Here is a 25,802-nt window from a genome sequence, read left to right as displayed (position 1 = left end):
AAAAATTTAGCATGTTAATGTGGTTATGACATGTGGCTATTGGTTTTGGTGGACTAGATCTGCTACACTGCTGCTGCTGCTGCTGTAGAGTAAGTATGAAGACTTGCTACTGCTAGAAAATACACAGACATATTGAGTAAAGCATTAGGACATGCCCTGCTGCTGCTGAAAAATTAGACGAAATGCAAGACATGCAGCATTGAGCATGTATGAACATGCTTCTTCACAAACAGACATTACAAACAATCCCCATGTAGCAGATTTTAGGAGCTGGGGTGGAGGAGGGTTTCAGAGAAATAACTCTTGCAGCTCACTGCAGTTAAAACGGCTTGTCTGTAGAACTGAGCAATTTAAATGTTCCGCAAAAGAGATGCAAGTAGATTGGCTACCTGATTACATGTCAAAGGACCAATCATCTCACACCATGCCAGCCGATTGGCTTAACATGTCACCTGTGAGTGAGCTGATTGGCTAACAGAAAACAAGCTCAAAGAACCTATCAGCTTGCGCCACATAGAGTTTCATGGCTGAACTTTGGTCATTAGGCTAACAGAAATTATAAGCATAAACAACATGACTGTTTTTAACACTCTTTATGACAATGCAATCAGCACAAATCTGTTAATGGAGATATATAATATATGCTCTGTAAATGCTGCATTAGACTTGCCAGAAAAAGTAAAAACTGCTGATGCAGAGCGTAGTATCGTGAGTCATTTATATACAGTACTCTAAGGTAAACGTTGTAGACCTAGTTGTACTAGTTGGCTTCTTATCTGGACGACAAGTAAAAATAAGTAGTCATTTAAGTTTTAGAACACACACATATCCATACACAGGCCTAATTCAGACAAACTTTCATAGAAAATAACCAGCCACTGAATACATCAGTATCATCCCAGAGCTTGAAGACAATATGTACAGTATACATCACATTTTCTGATACTGTACCTGTGCATTTACAATGCGGACCTCAGGAACATGAAGCCTGCTCATGGCTTTAGGGGTCATCATAACATTGACCAGCTCATCCAAATCATCATCCCCTGTTCGATTGTCAACCAATATAGTACTCTGCGAATCGTAGCCCCTCTCTGCCAGACTACCACTGCCACCAAACTTATTGAGACCTGAGATACATGATTTCAGAATTTCATAGTTCATTCATCTATGAGCAGAATTGTATGGTCATTGCTGTCTTTCTTTTGTAAACTCTATTGATATGATATCACGTAGACTGAATGTGGATGATGGATGGGTCCAGATGTACCTTTTTGCTGTGAGACAATAAGTTCCACCTCATTAGAGCTGTTCTGCATGATGTCAGCAGCTTCACTGAAGGACACTCCCTCCAGGCTGATCTGGTTGAGAGAGATCAGTCGACCACCTGAGGGAAAGATGTGAGGTTAGTAGGGTTGCTCTGATACCAAAATTTTAGCTTTGGTATGATACTAAATTGATACTTAATATACTTAATACTTAAAATAATCAGCCTCAGATGACTGATGAAACTAGACAAAAAAACACTTTTGTTTTTCATAGGTATAACTACTGCAACAAGACATATTTAAAACAGAAAACAGATAACAGATAATGCTCTTTAAATGTACAGTTTTTAACTCCTTTGATTGCTGCAGAATTTTGAATAGGAACACACAGTTGTGTTTTTCTTGTGTAACATTAGTGCAAAGGACTATGAAAACGGTTAAATTTTTTCCCCAATTCTGTATTTTCTGTTTTAATTTTTCTGCATTCCATGTTTTATATTTTTAATACATTTTATCAGCAAAATAGGGTCTAATCAAAGAAATATACAAATATAATTATTAATTCTGAAAAACAAAACAAAAAACATTGGAGTTATTTTCAGTCAAATAAAGCACTGCACAACAGAGCTTCACAGTATAAATGAAAACACTTAAGAAACATAGTTTCTTACATAGTATAGTAGTACATCTCTAATATTAATAATTTTTGGAGTATATGTTGTACAAAAAAATCAGGTCTGGATTATGCCTGGGTGTTTTTATTTTGTACTTAATACAATACTAACTCCTCCAATTTACCTACAAAAAGACATGCAAAGCTGGGGGCCATTTTTGTCCCCATTGCAGTTCCAGAGACCTGGAGGCATGGAGTATCATCAAAAAAGAAAACGTTACTTTTTAGAACGAAAGAAGCCAAATTGACTAGAAATGTGGTAGAAGGTTTTTGTATTATCTTTGTATTAAAATAATATTCAAATGTGTCAAGACCTTGTTGATGGTCAGTATTGGTGTATAATGATTCAGTGTCTGGAGTACACAACAATACCTCTTGGTTTAGTGGTGGAAGACTTTTGAGAAACAATAAGAAATGAGTACTATCTTTAATATATGATCTTAAACTAGGGACAAAATCTTTTGTAATGATCAACAAAACGTCATGGTTACTGGTGTAACCTCCGTTCCCTGATGGAGGGAACGAGACGTTGGTGTCGATGTAGTGACACTAGGGGTCACTCTTGGGAGCCCGAGACGCCTCTGGTCTTTGATAAAAGGCCAATGAAAATTGGCAAGTGGTATTTGCATGCCACTCCCCCGAACATACGGGTATAAAAGGAGCTGGTATGCAACCACTCATTCAGGTTTTACGCTGAAGGAGCCGATATAAGGTCCGGCCATTTCAGCGGGTAGTTCAGCGTTGTGGCAGGAGGGACCAACATCTCGTTCCCTCCATCAGGGAACGGAGGTTACACCAGTAACCATGACGTTCCCTATCTGTCACTCACTCGACGTTGGTGTCGATGTAGTGACACTAGGGGTCCCAATACAAAACGCCATAAGGCAGAACTGTGTTACATGAACTGGCAATGTGTGGTGGGCAGACTTGATGTGTGCCTCATAGCCAGCACACCAGGTTGACACGTAACCTCCCCCAACACAGTTATGAGTGTCGAACGGCCCTTTTTGGGGACAAGTCGACTACCCAGAGATAGAGACAGGCTTAACCCAGTCGTGGCCTCTTTCCCCTTCTCTTTTTCCACTCCCTAAAAAAGAAGGGGGATTATCCGACTGGGCCGCCAGGTCTAGTCGGGGGTGTCCCTCCCAAGGGGAGGACACCGCGGAGACCACACTTCGCCCCAAGAGAGGGGGGGATATTTAAGTGGAAGAATACATCACATGGTCTTTCCAACCATGTGGAGAGCCTTCAAGGTAGATCCTGCCCAATGGGGGAGGAGTTACTACAACATGGAGACTGGGGCAGAGGGGCTCTGCCCAAGGAAGATGCAGTTTGCCAGCAGGAAAATGAATTAGCGGAAGATATAGATCGCATGGGGTTAGCCTTACAGGGAACCACCACATGCGGAGCACCTAACCCAGAACCGGGCTCTTAGTTAGTGCGTGTACTGGGCCAGCAGCGAGTCTCTCCGAAAACTCGACTGCCACAGGGCTCGGAGGAAGTCAACCAGGGAACAACTTTTGTGAACACTACTGGGAATTAACAGCACACGTCTTCAGCTCAAAAGGAGGTGGAAGGCGCTATGTGCAAGCGATACACCCGGCCGGCTATCCCGGGCTTATCTGCTTGTGTTGCGTGCCACTACCTGGGATGAAACCGGTTCCACCCGGAGGTTGTAGAACCTTGCAAAGGTGTTGGGTGTTGCCCAGCCCGCTGCTCTGCAAATGTCTGTTAGAGAGGTACCTCTGGCCAGGGCCCAAGAAGCCGCTACACCATGGGTAGAATGGGCTCGTAGCCCTATCGGGGGCGGCATGTTTTGGGCGAGATATGCCATAGTTATGGCGTCAATGAGCCAGTGGGCGATCCTCTGCTTGGAGACAGCGCTTCCTTTCTGCTGTGCACCAAAGCAGACAAAGAGCTGCTCAGAGACTCTAAAGCTCTGCGTGCGATCCAAATAGATGCGTAAAAGCGCGCACCGGACACAGCAACGACAGGGCTGGGTCTGCCTCCTCCTGGGGCAGTGCTTGCATGTTCACCACCTGGTCCCTAAAAGGAGTGGTGGGAACCTTGGGTACATAGCCCGGTCGGGGTCTCAGGATCACATGAGAATAGCCCGGACCAAACTCCAGGCACGTTTCGCTGACAGAGAACGCTTGCAAGTCACCTACCCTCTTGTTGGAAGTGAGCGCAGTCAGGAGGGCAGTCTTCAAGGAGTGCGCCTTAAGCTCGGCTGACTGCAAAGCTCAAAGGGGGCTCTCTGTAGACCCTGAAAAACTACAGAGGTCCGATGAGGGAACGAGGCATAGCCTGGAGGGATTCAGCCTCCTGGCACCTCTTAGGAACCTGATGATCAGATCATGCTTCCCTAAGGACTTACTGTCGACTGCGTCGTGGTGTGCTGCTATTGCAGCAACGTACACCTTCAAGGTGGAAGGGGACAGCCTCCCTTCCAACCTCTCTTGCAGGAAGGAAAGCACTTATCTGACTGCGCATCTCTGGGGGTCTTCCCAATGGGAAAAACACCACTTAGCGAACAGACGCAACTTAAAGGCATACAGGCGCCTCGTAGAGGGGGCCCTAGTCTGAGTGAACGTGTCTACCATCGCAGGTGGGAGACAGCTTGGGTCTTCCACGTCCCGTCCAGGGGCCAGACATGGAGATTCCAGAGGTCTGGGCACGGGTGCCGGATGGTGCCCCTTCCCTGAGAAAGAAGATCCTTCCTCAGGGGAATTTGCCCGGAGGGAGCTGTCACGAGGAGCGTGAGGTCTGAGCACCACGTCTGGGCGGGCCATTAGGGTGCTTACCAGGATGACCTTCTCCTTGTCCTCCCTGACCTTGCACAGGGTCTGTGCAAGCAGGCTCACTGGGGAAAACGCATATTTGCGAATGCCAGGGGACCAGCTGTGTGCCAGCACATCTATGCCGAGGAAGGCCTCGGTCAGGGTGTACCAGAGCGGGCAGTGGGGAGGATTCTTGGGAGGCGAACAGGTGCACCTGTGCCTGTCGAATCATCTCCAAATCAGCTGGACCACCTGAAGGTGGAGTCTCCACTCTCCCTTGAGGGTAACCTGTGACGGCGCATCCACCGAAGTGTTGAGGTTGCCCGGGATGTGAGTGGCTTGCAGCGACTTGAGGTGCTGCTGACTCCGTTGGAGGAGACGGCAGGCGAGATGTGACATACAGCGGGAGCGCAGACCGCCTTGGCGGTTGACATATGCTACCGCTGCTGTGCTGTCTGTCCGAACTAGCACGTGCTTGCCGTGGATCAACGGCCGGAACCTCCGCAGGGCGAGCAGAATTGCCAGTAACTCTAGGCAGTTGATGTGCCAACGCAGCCGCGGACCCGTCCAGAGGCCGGCGGCTGCGTGCCCGTTGCCAACAGCGCCCCAGCCCGTTTTGGAGGCGTCTGTCATGACCACGACGCACCTAGAGACTAGTTCTAGGGGAACACCTGCTCGTAGAAACGAGAGGTCGGTCCAAGGGCTGAAAAGACAGTGACAGACCGACGTAATGCCCACGCAGTGTGTCCCGTGGCGCCATGCCCGTCTCGGGACTCAAGTCTGGAGCCAGTGCTGAAGCGGCCTCATATGCATCAACCAGAGCGGGGTGGCCACTGCCGAGGATGCCATATGCCCCAGGAGCCTCTGAAAAAGTTTCAGTGGAACCGCTGTTTTCTGTTTGAACGCCTTCAAACAGGCCAGCACCGACTGGGCGCGCTCGTTCGTAAGGTGCACTGTCAAGGAGACTGAGTCCAACTCCAAACCGAGAAAAGAGATGCTCTGAACCGGGAGGAGCTTGCTCTTTTCCCAGTTGACCCGAAGCCCTAGTCGGTGAGAGCACCAGGTCCCTGTGTGCGCATAACTCGTCTCGAGAGTGAGCTAAGATTAGCCAGTCGTCGAGATAGTTGAGAATGCGAATGCCCACCTCCCTTAACGGGGCAAGGGCAGCCTCTGCGATCTTCGTAAAGACGCGAGGAGACAGGGACAGGCCGAAAGGGAGGACTTGTACTGATACGCCTGACTCGAACGCAAACCACAGGAAGGGTCTGTGTTGAGGAAGGATCGAGACGTGAAAGTACGCATCCTTCGGGTCTACCGCCGTGAACCAATCTTGATGCCGGACACTCGCTAGAATGCGTCTTTGCGTCAGCATCTTGAACGGGAGTCTGTGTAAAGCCCGGTTCAGTACTCGCAGGTCCAAGATTGGCCGCAACCCACCGCCTTTTTTCGGTACAATGAAGTAGGGGCTGTAAAACCCTTTCTTCATCTCGGCTGGAGGGACAGGTTCTATCGCGTCCTTCCGTAGGAGGGTAGCGATCTCCGCGCAAGGTAGCAGCATTTTCGTCTTTCACCAAGGTGAAGTGGACACCGCTGAACCTGGGCGGATGCCCGGCGAAGTGAATCGCGCAGCCGAGTCGGACGGTCCGGACCAGCCCTCGTGACGGACTGGAAGGCGCAAGCCATGCGTCCAAGTTCCGCGCAAGGGGGACCAAAGGGACAATGTCATCGGATATACCGGCAGGTGGGGCCTCGCGGCGGGGTGGAGCTCGAGGTGCCACACCACGTCGTGGCCGTGCTGAGTCCGAGGACATCGAAGCACTTACCTGGCTCCTTGTGACCACCCCGGAACAGCCTGGGACGGGGGAGGAAGAGGCCTGTCCTCATGACCCGTGGAGACTGTCACATCGGGGGCGGATTTGTGCCACAGCTGGGTGCTCGGGGCGGGAGACCGCCGCTGGAGCACCAACCTGCCAAATGGAGTGGTGGACGGTGGTTGTGATGCCAGCCGTACACACCGGATACGTGACCCAGGGAACAAGGAAACCACTCTTGCTGAGCTCTTGAGTACTGCAGCCACTTGGGCATGCAGCGCAATTAAATGCAAAAGGTAACAAAAAGATGAAGATCTGCTTACCAGCTCCAGAGCAGTGGGTTTCGTTGTCCCTGGGTTGCCCGTCTCAAGGGCGCTTTGAAACCTTTCACGGGTTCTGGGCAGCCGCGAGACGGGTGGCATCTGCTTCCTGCGGTGGGCTCCACGCCGGGGCCAGGCCGAAGGGGCGGGCTGCGGCAGAGCCGGTGCAGTCACCGCAGGGGGACGCCCTTGGCGATGAGTAGATGGGGTGTGGGATCTTGAGCCGCGCCGGGGCAGGATATGCCGGCTAGCATCCATCTACTGCTCTACCATCGAGAACTGCTGGGCAAAGTCCTCAACGGTGTCGCCGAATAGGCCCGCCTGGGAAATGGGGGCAGCAAGGAATCGTGTCTTGTCGGCATCACCCATCTCGACCAGGTTGAGCCAGAGGTGGCGCTCCTGGACCACTAGTGTGGCCATCGTCCGCCCAAGAGACTGCGCCGTGACCTCCGTCGCTTGGAGAGCAAGGTCGGTTGCCGAGCGCAGTTTCTGCATCAATCCCGGGGCGGAACTACCCTTGTGCAATTCCTTTAGCGCCTTGGCGGACTTGCAGGAGAGCCATGGCGTGCAGGGCGGAGGCGGCTTGTCCAGCGGCACCGTAGGCCTTGGCCGTCAGAGACGATGTAAACCTACAGGCCTTGGACGGGGGCTTTGGGCACCCGCGCCAGGTAGCGGCGCTCTGCGGGCGTAGGTGCACCGCGAGCGCCTTTATCCACCGGGGGATTGCCGAATAACCCTTGGCCGCCCCACCATCGAGGGTAGTGAGAGCGGGGAAGCTGAAAAGATCGGGACCGGGCAGTAAAAAGTGCCTCCCGTGACCTTGTCAGCTCTTCATGCACTTCCGGGAAGAAAGGAACGGGGCAGGGCGTGGCTTTGAGCGGCGCCGCGAGCCCAGGTACCTATCACCGAGCCGCGAGGGTTCAGGAAAGAGCGGTGAAATCCACTCTAACCGATGCTCGCGGCTGCCCTGGAAAGCATGTCATCATCTCCGCATCAGCCTGTGACTGGGCGATCGACCCCGAAGGGAGGAGCCCAGCTGAGGCTTCCGACTGGACGAGCCCGCTCTCCGATGCTGTGCTCGAGAGCTCATCACTTTCGCGGGCTCCGAATAAGAGGTCGAACTCGCCGTGAGACGAGCCGGCGGACTCACCCGGAAGCCCGATCGGGGAAGACGAGCGTGCTGGGGAATGGGAGGTCCGCGGGGGATACCCGGCGGAGGCGGTCCCATTGGGGTCCCCAAATCGCCCCCAGTGCTAGCCGCGCTGGCCTCAAACCCGTGGGTAAAAGGACCGAGGCGGGAGCCTCTGGGGTGGCTCGCTTTCTTACGAAGGCGAGCCGCGACCGCAACATTGCCATGGACATATTCTCGCAATGAGAACATGACCATCCACGAACGCTGTCTCCGCGTGAGCAGTGCCCAGACACAAAAGACAATGATCGTGACCGTTAGAAGGCGAGAGATAACGAGCACAACCAGGAATAACACACAATCGGAAAAACATCTTTAAAAAGACGCGTCTTTAAAAAGACGTTCCTTGTGTGCACTCTTTTAGAGAATTATATACTCTTTTAGAGGGGAAAAATGCTCTTTCAGAAAATATACTCTCTAGTTTTTCTACCGAAGCGCCCAGGGGCATTCTCTGCAGTGCACCAGTGCAGAGGAGGGAGAAGCCGCTGAAATGCGCCGTCAGATCCAGCAGAGGTGAATGAACAGTAGTATTCAGTTCAGTGAGCATGACCGTTCGGCTCCGAAGAGAAAATCTGAATGAGTGGTTGCATACCAGCTCCTTTTATACCCGTATGTTCGGGGGAGTGGCATGCAAATACCACTCGCCAATTTTCACTGGCATTTTATCAAAGACCAGAGGTGTCTCGGGCTCCCAAGAGTGACCCCTAGTGTCACTACATTGACACCAATGTCGAGTGAGTGACAGATAGGGAACTAGAAATTCTCTCTGTGAGACTACCCACACCAGAAACAATAGGTCTGCCTGGAGGGTTATCATTTTTTTATGAATCTTAGGGATATATATATAAAGCTTTCCAATCAATCAACTAACTAGACTGAAAAGAATCTGAGGATAGTGGTGACTTTGAGAAAGAAAAGCAGAACATCTTCTCTAAATTTAAAGAACGAAAATATAGAGAAGATTGATTACATAATGCAACAAAAATTACAGAATCCAGGAGTCGGGAAAAGTATCTGGGCCCCAAAAAAACACCCAGGCATAATCCAGACCTGATTTTTTGTACTCCAAAAACTATTAATATTAGAGATGTAATACTACATGTCCTTCAAAGTGACTCAACATTGAAGGGTTCATTTAAAGACACACCACTAATTACTTAATGGATAAACCATTAAAGACGCTTACAGGGCAAATTTTAAATGTGGCAATTGTACACATTTTTTATCTTTTAATCATCCTATAAATGGTCATTCTGTTGATATCAAAAGTTTTATAAGATGCAAAACTAGAAATGTGATTTATATTATTAAATTCCCATGTGAAAAGTTCTATGTAGGAGAACATCTCACTATCTAAAGGAGCAAATGACAGAACATACAAGTGCAATAAAAAGAAAGGATATATATAGTCCTGTTGCAAGACATTTTAATGAATTCAATCATCTGTTGTCATCATTTCTCTTTTTTGGTATTGAACATACAAAACCCAATAAAAGAGGTGGGGATATTGATCAAATTAGGAAAAGGAGGGAGGCCTTTTGGATTTTTTGCCTTAAAGGTTTATTTCCAGGAGGGACGAATGAGGATTTTTCTTTGAAAGAGTTTTTGTAATGGTGTCGATTCTTTTTTATGTTAACGTTTCTGTGCTGTTTTGGTGCCACTATTTAGTGCACTGATGAATTTAAGCACCATTTTAAAACCAAGATTGGATGTCTGATTGGTTGTCTGATTGAATGCCAGAGAAGAATTAGGCATTGGAAAGTTGGAGCCAAATCAGAAAAATCAAAAATCAAACTGCCCGTGTCTCCTGAAACACTCATCTATATTTTTCAGCCATTCTTTTCCATTCTGTGCAAATCTGTGATAAAAATGTGCACAAGTCCTACATGTTGATTGTTCACAACTGTTAGAGTATATTTGAGCATGAGTTTGTGTGAGAATGAATCTACTGTCTTGGAGGAGTATGATCTTGTAATTGATGCACCTAACCTGCAATAATTTTGTAAAATATGCACCAACAGACAGAAAACTATTAATCTTTGTAAGTCTTTAAATGGGTTTAGGACAAGAACCTTCTGTCTTGTAAAGTTTACTTGGCCACAGGTAATCTAATTTTAAAGATTCACCTGGTTTGATGCGTCCATCTTGGTCAGCTGGGCCTCCAGGAACAACGGATGCAATGAAGATTCCAAGGTCCAGTCTCCCAGTGTTGTCTTCTCCAACAATTACAATACCTACAGTACAGTGTTTATTTACCCATGGATATTCTGTATATAATGATATCAGTTATCAGTAATAATGAGTTAGTATTGGAGAATCCACTCACCAAGGCCAACTTTTGTATCCTTTTTGAGGGAAACACAGATTATTTCCCTCTCTGGTGGTCGCAAAATTATTGGAGTATCTTTAAGAAAAAGGTATATTGTAAAAAAAAAATTTAAAACACCTCTGTATTTTAGAAGGCAAAATAACCGTTTGCCTACAACAAAACTTGTTTCTAATTGACTAAATTAAAGTCAACATAAAATCAAAAGTTACCCCTTTTACTTAATTAATACACATTCCTGGTCTTCTTATATGTTATTATAGAAAAATAAAAAAAGCTTCATTTCGTTATCTTTATAATCTAAATGTAATAATTTGCTCTGCCTCTGAAACGACTTTCCTTTTTCGGCTGATGTCACAAATCTTATTTTGTCAACTCCTTCCCTACAACCATCAAGTCCCATTCTGGTATGAACTTTTTCACAATTTTCATTTTATTTTTTTATTTTTTTCATTGAATTTCCTGTTTCATTTTAAATACCTCTGATTTTGAAAGTACAATGGGTTGTAAATGCCGAAGTTCATAACACAATTAAATTGGACCCAAAGAACTCAAAGTAACCTCAGTCCAGTCCAAAGTTTGCAGGAGTGAACAATGAAACAGTCCTGTTTAACATAGTCTGCAGGTTAATTTTATTAGGGAATAGTTATCAATCCATACCTCTTTGGGCGGAAGACACAGAAGGGACTTCAGAGCTTCTCTTTTGAGAGCTAAAAGATCTTCTCTGCTGAAATGGACTTTGGCTTCTAAAAGTACAACAAATATTTTACAACAAAAACAGGGATTACAAGATTACAGTACAAGTACAAGATTCGGGTTATTGCAAATAGTGCACATGCAGTTGGTTCTCACCCTGTGTGGTCTAATAAGTCTCTCTGTTGTTTGATCTTTGTCTCGATCCGGATAGCAATGTCCTCACAGAGCTTGCTCATAGAGTCATCAGGAGTGGCGTTGAGGCGTCCATCGTTAAGTGCTACCTCAGACAACCTTCTCGTCAGATTGTTCTGGGCCCTGCACATGCCTGCATACTGCACGATACTCTCCTCTGAAGAAATATTTGGAACTGGTAGTTACTGTGATTAGTAAGGGAACGGTCTGATTAAATGTAGTAACTCTGCCCACCCTTTCCATGTTTTCTGGGTAGTCAAAGCTGAACAACTAACAACTTGCCCAAAACTAAAGCCGGGTTCACACTGTATGATTTTGGCCATGATTTTGCAATCCGAGACAGATTTTGATGATCGCAAATTATTCACTGTATCTTGTCGTAGGACAAAATTTGCAGTCCCTAATTCATTGGCCAATTAATTGCCTTTACGATGAATCTTAGCATTTGATAATGTTCTGGTAGTGTCTGAAATTTTGCATCGCAGTCGTGCAGTGTAACTACTCCTATGACGGCCAAAAGAGATAACAAATTTTAAAAAAACCCAGTCAACACTGTCAATCTGGACAATTGGGTTCAAAGTCTTGGCTGCAATGTGTTTCGTACAGTTTGACATAATATCGAAGAGTGTGCCATGGCTTTTACCCAAGATCACACTGGCATAATATCGTACAGTCTGACAAGCAACAATCATAAAGGGCCGTAAAAATCGTACAGTGTGCACCCGGCATAAGAATATCTTGAAAATCGGAAGCTTTCACCAATACTTATCTGATTTTTCTTTTGTTTTGTTTAAAGCATGACACCAAGAAAGGATGCTATAAAAAATAACTAGCACAAAAACTGAGGGTTTGGGAACTTGATGATTTGGGCTTCATCTCATCACATTAAACCAATCATTTATCCTTGACTAAACGTATGCTCACACCGACAGCAAATAAATTGCTGTATTTTGCCAAGATACTTTACTGTTGGTCACTAATACAATATATAATACTTGGAGAAAGCTATCCATCAGCATTTCCTTTCATTTCAGTGACAGTTACTTGGCTGGTGCATGATGCCCCAAAAGTAAGCGACTTGCCTGCTGCAGTCTTTGTTCATGGGCATTCATTTCCAGATTTTATTTTAATTATTTTGAGCCAACCATCTGAGCCATAAATGCTACTGTATGTGACTAATCATTCTGGAGTTGCAGGAAAATTACATCTTGTCGACAGCGCTGATTGGCTGATGGCACCACAAGTACGTGTACAGTCACAACCTATTCACTCGTGCCTATCCTGAGCTGTGACATCAAAGGCAGCAGACTAGGAAAAAGTCCAAATTGACACTTTTAAAAGCACTACAAAAATGGTCACTGGGGCAAAACACCTATTACAATATAATAAAATATTTCTCATTTATATGTTGCTTGAAACCTTGATACAATTTGGATCCAATTGGTTTAGGAGGCAGATCATGTGAGCTCCACTCTCTCCACTCCCATTGGTAGTCAGTACATCGTGTCATGACTCATTTGCATGAAGTTGAATTCAACTTTGCACCATAGCCCAGGGTCGCTGTTGCTCACGTCAACTCAAATTGGCAACTCTTTTAAAAATTAATGACTTCTAGTCACTTTGTCACTTCAAATCTCTGTCAGCATGAATGTACTTTAAGAGGGTTGATGTGAACTAACCTGAAGCAAGGCTGTGGCTGAGTTGGCGAGAGCTCATCTCTTTGTGAAACTTGTGCTGTGCAGAGCAGAGGTTGCAGAGGTATTTGGCAACTTTTGACTTTTCAGTCAGAAAGGTGTGCTTCTTTTTATTGGTGCTGCTCTCAATGACAAATTTACATCGCTGTGTTGACGAGAACAAGGTACAGAGAATCATTATGTGAACCAACATCATAAAATTAATTATACAGTTCTATCAATTAAGTTTACCAACAATCTCCAATACTTTTGTGCTTAGTTTATTGAGACAACATAAAATTAAATTCCCTAACTGTGCTCTAGCATATACAGTATGTTTAACTTCAAAGTGTCTCCTACAAGTCATAAACTCTATCAAACTCCGGTCTGGCCAAATCTCAGCCTCAAATGGCACACCCACAGTCTGGGCACTAACTGTCTGATGCATATTGCACACAAAACTGGAAATTGCTTGACTAAAAATAAAAGCACACATGTCTGTGTGAAAGCTGTCATGTTATTAAGATTCCATGTTGATACAATGAGCACTTTGAGGACAAAATTATCAGTAAATTTGCCAAAGTTTGCCAGGTTAGTGAAATTAACTCTTTTAAAAGGGTCATGACATGAGGAATACAATTTTCCTTTATCTTTTAACATATAAAAGGTCATTGTACTTTAAAAAACAAACTATATGTTTCAGAACTTAAAACTTCCTCACTGCAAAAAGAGCATTTGTTGAAACCAAGCTGCCAAAATGACTCGTTCCCATTTTGACATTGCGATGTCACAGTGTGGTAGACATTTGCATTTGACCGTCTCCACAACAATATATCAACGCCTACTTTACCTTATCACTTCCGTAGCCCCGCCAAGTAGCTGTGAGCAGTGAGATGGCAAGGAGAGAGCAGGTCAGTCAAGAGCAGAGAACCAATCATTACAGTGCAACATTGCAATGGTGGAAAATGATCATGTTTAAAAATGTTTTTTTTTTGTTTTTTTTTTTTTGTGCAAAATGTTTTACTTATATTTAGGGCTTTTAGTAGATTACATTTTTTAATCATGATTAATCAATTATTTTTCATAGTTAATCGTGATTTAATAACAGATTTTAAAAGTAGTAAAATTGGACTATATATAGGGTAATGTGGGGTAAGATGCCCCCCTTAAGAACAATGTTCATTTACTTTTAAATTGTAACATATATAGATAAACTTTTAGCATGTACAGGGTGTGTCATCCGACATATTATCAAGGGAAATAAATAGAAACATTTGCTAATTTTGTTGTCTTAGCACAAAATAAAAATTATGAAAAGGGTCCATCTTATCCCACTACTGGGGCAAGGTGACCCCCCACCTGGGGCAAAAATTAAAGCGTTAAACATTTTAAATTAATCGCATGCGTTAACGCGGTAACGCTGACAGCACTATTATATATTATAAGTGAACCTCAAGGAACATATTAAAAATAATAAAAAAGGCATGTCATGACCCCTTTAAAGATATTCAGATTTTTGTTTGAGAAGTAAGTGAAGCGGATACAGTAACCACAAGCATAACTTTATATTTTGCTTTGTTTACATAGTTAGTTATGTCTTTGAAATAGTCTGTACTTAGGTTTTCTGTGCTGTACTTAGACTCTCAACACATTTTCATCTATTTTCTTGTGTTTATTTATATTTATATATTTATTTTTACCACAAAGCCTTTACCTGCCAAATAGCAAAGGACACTGCATCTACTTGAACCTTAGCAGTCAACTTGGGATAAACTTCAAAGATCTTAATCATTAATCTTAGAGTTCAATCAATATCCTTTAGTTATAAACATTACCTAATATCTACAAAAAATATACTGTTTATTAAATTAATACATGACTTGTATTACTTTTTAATTTTATTTGAACATTTTATGGAATTTTTCGTTTCTTGCCACAGTCCCCTTTGGCTTGCTTAATGGAGGCCTAAAGACAAAAACATTAAGGTATGATTTTCAATAAAGTTTTCAATGAAACTACTCAGTGTGGACTTTACAGACACAACAGTATGATTTCCTGTAAAGCTGCTTTGATGATGTGTATTGTGAAAAGTGCTATACAAATAAAAATTACTTGTTTTCTGTGCAATCACTCACCGAGACTGCTGCGTCATTATTATTATTTATTTATTTATTTATTTTATTTTTTAGTTTGAGCTGCAAAAGAGCCCAGAGACCTTGTTGTTTGAGTCAAAGGTCTGACTATGTGAGATTAGTTCTGGCTCTACCCAAACGCTCTATCTGAAAATTGTAGTGTACACATTCTGCGCCACTAGAGTCACCGAACGGAATTGCAAAATGTTTTCAAACAGGTTTCCTGAAAATTCCCTCGGTCTGCCAATGGTCAGACAATAGATAGCCTTGGTTGAGCCAATCAGTACAGTACGTTTGCTGCACATTTATAGCAAGTTTTTGCATAGTCCAGCTACAGTCTTCTATCTGTCTGTCCAAGTATATATGACACAATGCGTAATTTAATATTTGAGGACACCTCTGAGCAATTTCAGCGTTATGGACGTGACATTTGCAGACTTAACTTCTCATAGAAAGTACTCATTACCAGTATATCAAACCATTTGTATGTGTAATCATAAACCCCTGCAGGCAGAGTTCAGACATCAGAAAATATTCAGTCTAGACAAGGTTTTTTTTTTTTTTTTAGTTTGAGAAATTAACTTTTTTTTAAATGGACATGGGAAAAAAAAGACATCAAAAACTTTTTGAAACCTGCAGACTTTGATGGTATGGGATCCATTCAGGCTGCAAGTTTGATTAGATTAAGACTGAAATCATGATATGGCCTTGCACGATTACTAAAAATAACATTTCCTATTTTTCCATTTTTAAATATAGTCTGCATTCATTGCTTAAATCAGTGCTGCATGAGCGAGTGGCACTCTCTAGTGGGTGCGCCACACTCATTCAAATTGCAAAGTTCTTCAAAATTTAGATGCAGTAAGCTTAAAACACCTAATCATCTAGTGATCTAATCATCATAGTAAAAGAAGGAGCAGTGAAGGTTTGTGATTGTCCCATTGATATCTATATGATTTGATATAAAGTGTCCGTAACTGTCACATCCGTAAAATGTATTCACCATACTTAACATGTGCAAAACATTGAGGCCAGTTATGGTCCGACTTACGTGCTGCACTAAACCGAGCTACAATAGCATTATCTTGGTGTGTTAGTCCGAAATCGCAAACAAACTGGTGTTTTTTAAAAAGACAAATTATTGTTTTAGTCCGACTGAAACCGAACTTTTACATTGCATGCAAACATATTAAATGTGGCTGTGTCAGGCTGGTCGGCATGCTCAAATAAACAAAAATTTTTTGATAATGCCACAGAGGAACACTTTTCAGAGGAATTAACTTAAAAATGCCTTATAGTTGTTTCTGCATAATAAGATGGAATAGCAGGAAGTAGTTTAGCATCAAAACAATCCCACACATTACCTCCTTTAAAGGGATAGTTCACAGCCCAAAAATGATAATTATCTTATAATTTACTTACCCTCATGCCATCCCAGATGTGTATGACTTTCTTTCTTCATTAGAACACAAAAGAAGATTTTTAAAAGAATATCTCAGCACTGTAGGTCCTTACAATGCAAGTGAATGGTGACCAGACCTTTGTAGCTCCAAAAATCACATAAAGGAAACATAAAAGTAATCCAAGTAAAGTACTCTAAATCTCCACTTTAACCTTTACTTTCAGATATGAAAGTGAAACTAAACAGGCAAAAGTGACTTTCAGATGTAAAAGTGAAAGTGGAGATATAGAGTAAAAAAAGGACTTAAATCTGTTTCTCACCCACACCTATTATAATGCTTCTGAAGATATGGATTTAAACAAGAGTCTTGTGGATTACATTTATGTTTCCTTTCTGTGATTTTTGGAGCTACAAATGTCTGATCATCATTTGCTTGCATTGTATGGACCTACAGAGCTGAGATATTCTTTTAAAAATCTTTATTTGTGTTCTGCTACATCTGGAATGGCATGAGGGTGGGTAAATGATGAATGAATTTTCATTTTTGGGTGAACTATCACTTTAATGTATTAAAAAATATTATTAAATAATAAAAGTATCAGTGGTTTGTATTTGTGTTTACTCACAGTTGAGGTGATACTGGTAGTCTCTCTCCACTGGAATCTAAGGCGTGTGGTGCGGGAGTTATTTATAACTTCATACACAACGATGCCTTTGGCACACACTCCCAGGACAAGCTCTTCAAAGACAGGCTTCTTCTCACGGGTCACATGGTGAAACAGCACTCCATACTCTGGAAGCTGTTGAATAGTCTGTGGGTTGAGTTAAGTCAGTGCTGCCAAGTTAATTGGACAGATTATGTAATGTAGGACATTCACTACCAAGCATCTTAAACAGAAAAGCTATTCAGACTCAATGGTATCTATAACAATGTTTGGCCAGTAGTCAGTAGAGTCATTATGGATCTGGATAAATCCAAGATGACAAGATGAAAAACATTTGTCACAGCAGACAAAACAAACACGGTGGTCATATTTTCCATCCAAATAGGCATAAAGTACAACTGAACATTTGGACACACCTGGTCATTTATTATTAATATGTTACACATTTTAGCATAAATGGTAATTATACAGTGACCACTGAGAAGCTAAATCAACACTATCTTATAGTGCATTTTACAGGCAGATTCTGCAAAGTAGATACCCTAAGTATAATTTAAAAATTTCTACAAAATTAATTTAAAGAATCAGAAGGTCTTTAAGGTCATGATAAACATAAATTCCGTTAGGTATGTCTAAACGTTTGACTGGCTCTGTATGTATATAGTGGCCCCAAAATGTATTTGGGCATTTAAGACACATTAAAAAAATGTATTATTATTTATTTATTTATTTATTAGATTACATAATATCTAATCAAGTAGCATCTGCAAACAAATGACACTAAACTAAAGTCACATTTACCTAGCCGTTAACTGCTGTATATTTAATTGGTCCCAAAGGTTATTTTGAGTGGATGTCAGTTCCCTTCAGATGTTCTCACAGGTGTATTTTGTAATTATATGAAAAGTAAAATAAACCATGTGTGGTGTCAGGAAGAACAGAAGTGAATATAACCTTGAGAAACGCTAGCTCTGATTCATCAGCAACCATGTTTGCATTGTTGGCATGTAACCGCAGCAACTCTTCTTTCAGGCAAGGCATTGCCATTTTCTGCAAAACACTCTTGGAAACGTAGTGCTCTGGCTGATAGTAGTTCTTCCCATAAACCTTTCAGAGGAGACAGAAAAGCTTTTTATCATGGTGAAAATGTGCTAAAAAACAGTGCTTTTAGCATTAATCTAAAACAAGTAAACACTTGTAAAAGCTATATAAAAAAACAAACTGTCTTACATAACCATTTAGCAGTTGCTTAGTATTTATTTGACCTAAGTTCTCAATGCTTCCTAAAGGCATATTATTTATTAGCATTTGTTTTTATCTTCTCCCATGATGTCATCACTATTTTATGGGTGTGACATCATGGCAGAGATAGAGAGGCAGAGACTACAGCTTGAAAACATGTATGACTTTAGCCCTGAGAATAAACACACATCACTGTGGAAAGGCCATCATGTGATAGCTGGAATACCTCAGGCATACTGTCCCCAAACTCGGCTTGGAGAGCCAAGGCACCAAGAAACAAGCAGGTCTCCTCATTACAGGGTAACCTGTCTTCCAAAATGTCCCGCCTCAACTGGAGATAGTACTGATGACGGGTCAGCTTGTTGCTGTGGCAGTAAACACAATGGAGTCCAAGGTTGGGAAACAGTACAGGTAAAAACACACCATTGACCCTTCAGTGCATCCTTTGGGTCTTTAGTGACCCAGGACCTCATACCACCTCCTTTACTTCATCCATGTTTTGGAGTTATGCCCACACCCCTTTAGGGTTCCTCAGCCTTTCTCTTATGAATTTATCTAACAATAAAAAAAAAATGGCAATATTGCAAAAAAAAAAAAAAAAAAAGATTTGTAATAGTGACTATAAATCATATTTTGATCATTATTTCATATCTATTTCAGTTTACTATCACATGATACATTTTTCTTTTTTTATTACAAGACAAATGTGTGCCATATTCATAAAAATTACAACTATATCATGTAGATTTTCTGTGCTATGGCGGTGAATTATCAGTATCCCATATACGTGTACACATTCATATTATATATGTTATTTGTTACTCAAGGTAGTGCTGTTGTTTCAGTGATTGACTTGATTTACATTTGACAAAGAAGCAACATGGAAGTAAACTATAGCAAGTGTAACATGTAAACAGTATGATATGACTACTGACATTTGGGTGTACAACAGAAATTCTGTTAGTTGTATGTCTAATTAGACTCAATAAGTGCCTGAGAAAATACATATAAACATACATCTTATGTGTAGTTTATGTGTTAAGTGTAACTCAATATGCGATATGCCAATTGAGTCTCATACAATTTCAGTGTTGAAGTTATGATTCTGGTTCTATTTATTTGTTGCACCATCTCTTTGATATATGAAAAATAAAAGACTTAGGTATAAGTTTTGGGTCGCTAAAGACCCGAAGTATGGAAATGTTTTTGGCAAAATGCCCACGCATTTCAGGGTTAAACAGGTCTGGTACAATGAGAACAGGGAAAGAAAGAGACTTACAGAAGAAGAGAGATGTCGTTCACAAAAAACTTGATGCGGAAATGAAGCACAAATGTGGAAGTGGGCACTTTTTTCCAGCTGTAGGGGGCAACTTTTGAAATTTTTTTTTCATTGTCAAGAAAGAAAAATTCATCATCTGAAGAAAAAAAAAAGGAAAATTAAAATGGTAAAAAAACTTAACTGACATACAGACCTAATTTTTCAACATCAGAATTATTTAGAATTATGTAAATAAGTCTGTGACTACATGCATGCTTAAATTCAGTAATATAGCACACTTTCTTGTATTACATTGCTAAAACAACAAAATCAAAATTCTACAAAAAATAATCATAAAAAAAGACCAAACTTGTCTAAAATACATTAGATGTGCATTACCATCACTGTATGCAAGGCCAAAGTAAAAATGTTCCACAAGGTTTGAATGAGCGATGATCATATCAAAGACATCCCCCCCTCTCGACTTGACATCACACTTGATGAGAATGTTCTGTCCATTTGGCATTATAACTGTCAAGTCCCTTTGGTTTGAACTTGACCTCCCTTTGTTTGACTGCTCAGAAAGAATGAAAGAGAGACAGTGGAAGTAAGTGCAAAATTTGATCCTTTCTATGGTACCAGGCTGTCAATGTTATTATATAACAAGTTCTTTGATACAGAGCCAATAAAGAAACTAGGGATGTTAAACTGACCACAATAGAATTAGGCAGCTCTAAAATGACGAGAGGCTCCTCCAACATTCTGATGAACTCTGGGCCATTTCCCTAAAAATATGAACACACATAAGCATTTGTCCCACATGGCAAGTTTGATAAACTAGGAAAAGAGAAATAGGAACATTATAAGGAAGAGACAGAAAGGCACATCGTTTTGGATTTTATGTTCATATATATATATATATATATATATATATATATATATATATATATATATATATATATATATATATATATATTCTTTATTAAAGGTAAGTTTACTTAACATCACCTTTATTTTCCTTCCATTAAGGCTAACTGAGGAGCCAAATAACTGATTTGTCCTCGAGTTAAACAGGCGATGCCTGTCGAGACAAGGACTTTGGGTCAGCCAAGTGCTGTTACATCTTCTCTGCTGTGAACTGTGACAACTTCTGAAAACGGAAGAGCAGTAAGATTATATCTAAATTTAACAGCTAGTGGAAAAGCAATGCTAAATGCATGTGTTACAATGCAACAAACAGTATAACCGTGCATAGTTAGAACATCAAAATAAGGCTTTTGTTGTTGGTGTCAAAGGCCATGCATTCATTCAAATTCTATGGTGTTTTGGTGCAAAACAAATCACCATTCCAGTTTGCTTGTAAATGCCTATTCAATCTATGTCATAATGTGAATAATTTTGCATATTGTCAGGCCTATGCACTTTTTGGTAAATTCACTCAATTTCAATGTTTTATGACATTAATATTATTATTTTTTTGCAATTTTGTTAGTTTTTAGCTGTGTGTTGGGTTGCCACTTGATGTCCAATGTAAAATCTGGGTCCTGAAGCAAAACCAGTTGAGAACCAATGCTTAAAACCTGTGGAAGCATTACAGAGTCATAAACTGATCACGTCTGCTCACCTGCTAAAATCTGCTTGTGATGGTGTGCTGTTCCCTTTTAGAAGCCAAACAGAGTTCTGACATGAAGCACCTAGTGCATAAGAAGAGGCTTTAAAAATGCATTTATTTTTATTTTAAGAGTTTACTTTGTGAGTTTATTTAAAAAACAACTTGATCAAATAATGGGTTGTGTGAAACATGCCTCTAAGTCTTTCTCTAACCATCTGGCTTTGGTCTGTGAGACGAGTTGCATCATTTTGGGGTTTTTCCACCTAGAAAACCAAAATCAGCAAGTGTTTTTTCAGGAATTATGATGGATGCAAGGATTCAAGATCAAAGATAAAACATGAAATTATTATATGAAATCCAGTAACTAAACCTAAAACAGTCTGCAGTGCTAACTATTGATTTAAAGCACTACAATAATTGGGATAACAGTATTTGAGATATATTGATGTATATTGAGATATCCAGCACAGTGCTGGATCTTTTAATTAACTGGGGACATTGTTGTATTTGTTTTGGTGCTAGTTGGGAATCCACAGTGATTTTCATTGTGATAGTTGGCATGAAGATTTAGAAGCAACTAAGTTGTGTGACTAAGCTAAATGCCCTTTAACATTTACTTCTGATATTCCATTTATTCCAGTTAATGTACTAAGTTTTGACTTTCACCAAATTGTTAAGCCAGTACTAAGCCGGCAACAATGCCAAACCAGTGGAATGAGGTCAGATCTGATGTCTATGCATTAAAATTTTAACAATCAAATAAGTTGTAAACAAGTTAACATTTTCAGATATGTTGCAAATATGTTGTGCAATGACTTGCAAAACAAATGAACCATAGCTTAGTTTAGAGTTATATCATATATATATATATATATATATGTGTGTGTGTGTGTGTGTGTGTGTGTGTGTGTGTGTGTGTGTGTGTGTGTGATATACAGTTGAAATCAGAAGTCATTAAAACTATTTTTTTAACCACTCCACAGATTAGCAAACTACAGTTTTGGTAAGTCATTTAGGACATCTACTTTGTGCATGACACAAGTAATTTGTCCAACAATTGTTTATAGACAGATTGTTTCACTTTTAATTTACTATATCACAATTCCAGTAGGTCAGAAGTCTACTTACAATAAGTTAACTGTGCCTTTAAGCAGCTTGGAAAATTCCAGAAAATTATGTCAAGCCTTTAGACAATTAGCCAATTAGCTTCTGATAGGCTAATTGGCTAATTGGAGTCAATTGGAGGTGTACTTATGGATGTATTTTAAGGTATACCATCATACTGCTCAGGAAGGAGACTCATTTTGTCTCCTAGAGATGAGTGTAGTTTGGTGCGAAAAGTGCAAATCAATCCCAGAACAACAGCAAAGGACCATTTGAAGATGCTGGAGGAAACAGGTAGACAAGTATCTATATCCACAGTAAAACGAGTCCTATATCGACAACTCAGATCACTCAGCAAGGAAGAAGCCACTGCTCCAAAACTGCCATAAAAAAGCTAGACTACAGTATGCAAGTGCTCATAGGGACAAAGATCTTACTTTTTTGGAGAAATGTCCTCTCGTCTGATGAAACAAAAATTGAACTGTTTGGCCATAATGACCATCGTTATGTTTGGAGGAAAAAGGGTGAGGCTTGCAAGCCAAGAACACCATCCCAACTATGAAGCATGGGGGTGGCAGCATCATGTTGTGGAGGTGCTTTGCTACAGGAGGGACTGGTGTGCTTCACAAAATAGATGGCATCATGAGGATGGAAAATGATGTGGATATATTGAAACAACATCTCAAGACATCAGCCAGGAAGTTAAAGCTCAGTCGCAAATGGGTCTTCCAAATGGACAATGACCCTAAGCATACCTCCAAAGTTGTGGCAAAATGGACAACAAAGTCAAGGTATTGGAGTGGTCATCACAAAGCCCTGACCGCAATCCGATAGAAAATTTGTGGGCAGAACTGAAAAGGCGTGTGCGAGCAAAGAGGCCTACAAACCTGACCCAGTTACACCAGCTCTGTCTGGAGGAATGGGCCAGAATTCCAGCAAAATACTCTGAGAAGCTTGTGGAAGGCTAACCAAAACGTTTGACCTAAGTTAAAAACATTTAAAGGCAATGCTATACTAACAAAGTGTATGTAAACTTCTGACCCACTGGGAATGTGATGAAATAAATAAAAGCTGAAATAAATAATTCTCTCTACTATTATTCTGACATTACACATTCTTAAAATAAAGTAGTGATCCTAACTGACCTAAGAGAGGGAATGTTTTCTACGATTAAATGTCAAGAATTGTGAGAAACTGAGTTTAAATATATTTGGCTAAGGTGTATATAAACTTCTGATTTCAACTGTAACTATAAACTAAGCTATGGTTCATTTTCTTTTGCACATGAACATGCTTTATAGGTAAAAACGTTATTGCAAAACATATTTGCAACATGTAATTGTATATATATTACAACTGTATATTATATATAACAATATATATATATATAAAATTGCAGTGTATACTCTATATATATATTTACTGCATATTTAAGTTAGTTACATAATTTTTATATTTTATTTTACCTGTAGTACATCTTCTGACATCTGCCTGATGACTCTCTCTGGTCGGGAAAGGAGAACATTCTTATGATGTTGCTCACATGTCTCCAGCACTGTAAGTAAGTTCACTCGTTTGAGAGCCACGTCCTCACACATGCTCAGTAGAAGGCTGTTCAGATTGTCACTGAGCTGGACAGGCTAGTAGCAGAAGAGTTGCAATAAATGATTTATATATTAAGACTTGATTTTATCCTTCGAGAATGTATTGAATCGTGAAAAGATTTGACGATGTAACATAGAGATCAATACAACTTTAAGAACCCACTTGATTTTGAGGAAGTTGATAATCCACTGTCCAATACAGTGTCATGCCCAGTGAGTAAACCACCATCTAAAACCACAAAAAGAAATGCTACGTTTTCAATCTTTTTTTCTTTTGTAAGTCTTCTTGAACGACTTTTTTGGCATATCCAATATTGAAAATCTCACGTTCTTAAGAGACTTACCACCCCTTCCCTTAACCTTCAAGGCCACCCTATTAATTTCATTCACAGGAAGGGCTGTCTGAAAAAAAATCTATATTCCTGGGCCAACTCACCTTCTCTGTGGCCTGCCTCCTGGTGGAAGAGTTTCTCTGTGACATTTCTGGGGAAGTAAATGAGCCCACATCCTCAGAACGACTGCAGGTCTTAAAGGCAATGCTGCCGCTTGTGGAAAGGAGCATGGAACCAGGGCTGATGACCAGGCACATGTTGCCAGGATCTGAGAGAGAGAGTAAAACGGTGACATACTGTACATCATGACTTTCCAAAGGGAATATACTTTTGTTGGAACTGAAGGATAAGGACATGTGTGCTGAAGTCCCTGTACCTTTACAGGAGATGTTTATCAAGACTTCTGCTGCACCCAGGAGGAGAGCCCAAACCTCATCCTCCTCCAGAGGTGATCCCCGTGACTCCAGCACCTCTGCAAGGGTCACAAATGTGCTCATTCTGCAAACCATGGGTCACACACACACACACATAAAATGTCGATTAATTGTTTATTGAAATGTATGTTATTTTCTCGATATGCTTTTGAGGCATTGATATATTAACATTAGCTGACATTTAAATTAGAAGTCTAATTTATGTGCTTTCTAATTCACTGTCAGTTGCCTTTCCATTAATGTAGTCTGGTATAATAGCTTTGGGAGAAAACAAGGGGGTGATATAGCATGTACTGTACTTAATACTAAGTTATCATCACCTCTGTCACCCTTAAGTTTTTGCAGCTGGTGTTTCGCATAGTATTTTTTGTGGGTAATGTTGTGACAGATAAACAAATGGGAGAGTTTTAGGGAAAGGAAAAAAGAAGCGAAGTTTGGAGTCATTTTGAATTCTGGGTTGATGGAGCTGGCCAATACCTGGATGAATCTCCATACCCCTGGAACACAACCAATCTATAGCATATGAACAAATATCATGACGAATGGCAGGTATGTGCAGCGAAAGGCAGTAAACAGATACAACCTGCAATTGTGAAAGCTTTGAACCCGAAGAAGAAAATATCAGTTGATTCGCCACAGGCCAAGAAGCTAACAAATTGTGTAGCTAAGTTTATAGTCAGAGATATGTAGCCCTTTTTGAAACATTAGATGAAATGAAACTTAATGAGTTTAAGTTACTGTGCCACTCACACTCACAACTAATGTTGTGTTGAGAAGTATACAAGAGACAAAGACTTTTGTGCGTACGCAGCCTGAGAAGGCGGAGGCTCTTACTATCGACTCCTGGACATCACGAGCTACCGACAATACTGGTAAGCCTTTGTAGTAGATTTAAGGGTTCATTGTAGCAATGAAGAGTAGCCCTATTTATATCTGAAGAAATGCCGTTATAGATCGATAACCATTAGGAACATTTTCGGATTGTCCATGCGTGAAAGAGGCATCGATCCCAAGCCTAGTTTTGAGTCAAAAGTCCAAATATACAAATGTGCATTTTCTCTAGCAGTAGTGTAGTATGTTGGTTTCAAA

The 25,802-nt window shown here is 41.2% G+C and overlaps 1 protein-coding gene across 1 annotated transcript in view; it reads right to left on the bottom strand.

The window, feature by feature from the left end:
• frmpd2 (FERM and PDZ domain containing 2) overlaps nt 1-24,788 on the bottom strand; it is a 46,722-nt gene extending 21,934 nt beyond the window's left edge. The window contains exons 1-20 of the mRNA XM_051674454.1: nt 24,656-24,788; nt 24,384-24,547; nt 24,111-24,176; nt 23,810-23,983; nt 21,433-21,502; nt 21,252-21,321; nt 20,636-20,774; nt 20,341-20,412; nt 20,027-20,201; nt 19,649-19,784; nt 18,596-18,734; nt 18,082-18,234; nt 17,089-17,274; nt 12,935-13,094; nt 11,220-11,412; nt 11,028-11,113; nt 10,368-10,445; nt 10,168-10,275; nt 1,271-1,387; nt 952-1,130 (exon numbers count right to left, since the gene is read on the bottom strand). Coding sequence (XP_051530414.1) covers nt 952-1,130; nt 1,271-1,387; nt 10,168-10,275; nt 10,368-10,445; nt 11,028-11,113; nt 11,220-11,412; nt 12,935-13,094; nt 17,089-17,274; nt 18,082-18,234; nt 18,596-18,734; nt 19,649-19,784; nt 20,027-20,201; nt 20,341-20,412; nt 20,636-20,774; nt 21,252-21,321; nt 21,433-21,502; nt 23,810-23,983; nt 24,111-24,176; nt 24,384-24,547; nt 24,656-24,788 — 2,598 coding nt within the window. The remainder of the gene's footprint in view (nt 1-951; nt 1,131-1,270; nt 1,388-10,167; nt 10,276-10,367; nt 10,446-11,027; nt 11,114-11,219; nt 11,413-12,934; nt 13,095-17,088; nt 17,275-18,081; nt 18,235-18,595; nt 18,735-19,648; nt 19,785-20,026; nt 20,202-20,340; nt 20,413-20,635; nt 20,775-21,251; nt 21,322-21,432; nt 21,503-23,809; nt 23,984-24,110; nt 24,177-24,383; nt 24,548-24,655) is intronic.
• Nucleotides 24,789-25,802: the final 1,014 nt, after the last annotated feature.

Source organism: Myxocyprinus asiaticus, chromosome 36, assembly GCF_019703515.2.
Source record: "Myxocyprinus asiaticus isolate MX2 ecotype Aquarium Trade chromosome 36, UBuf_Myxa_2, whole genome shotgun sequence".
In the NCBI taxonomy this organism is placed as follows: Eukaryota; Metazoa; Chordata; class Actinopteri; order Cypriniformes; family Catostomidae; genus Myxocyprinus; species Myxocyprinus asiaticus.
Note: the sequence above shows the minus strand (reverse complement) of the source record. Positions and strands in the feature narration are given on the sequence as shown.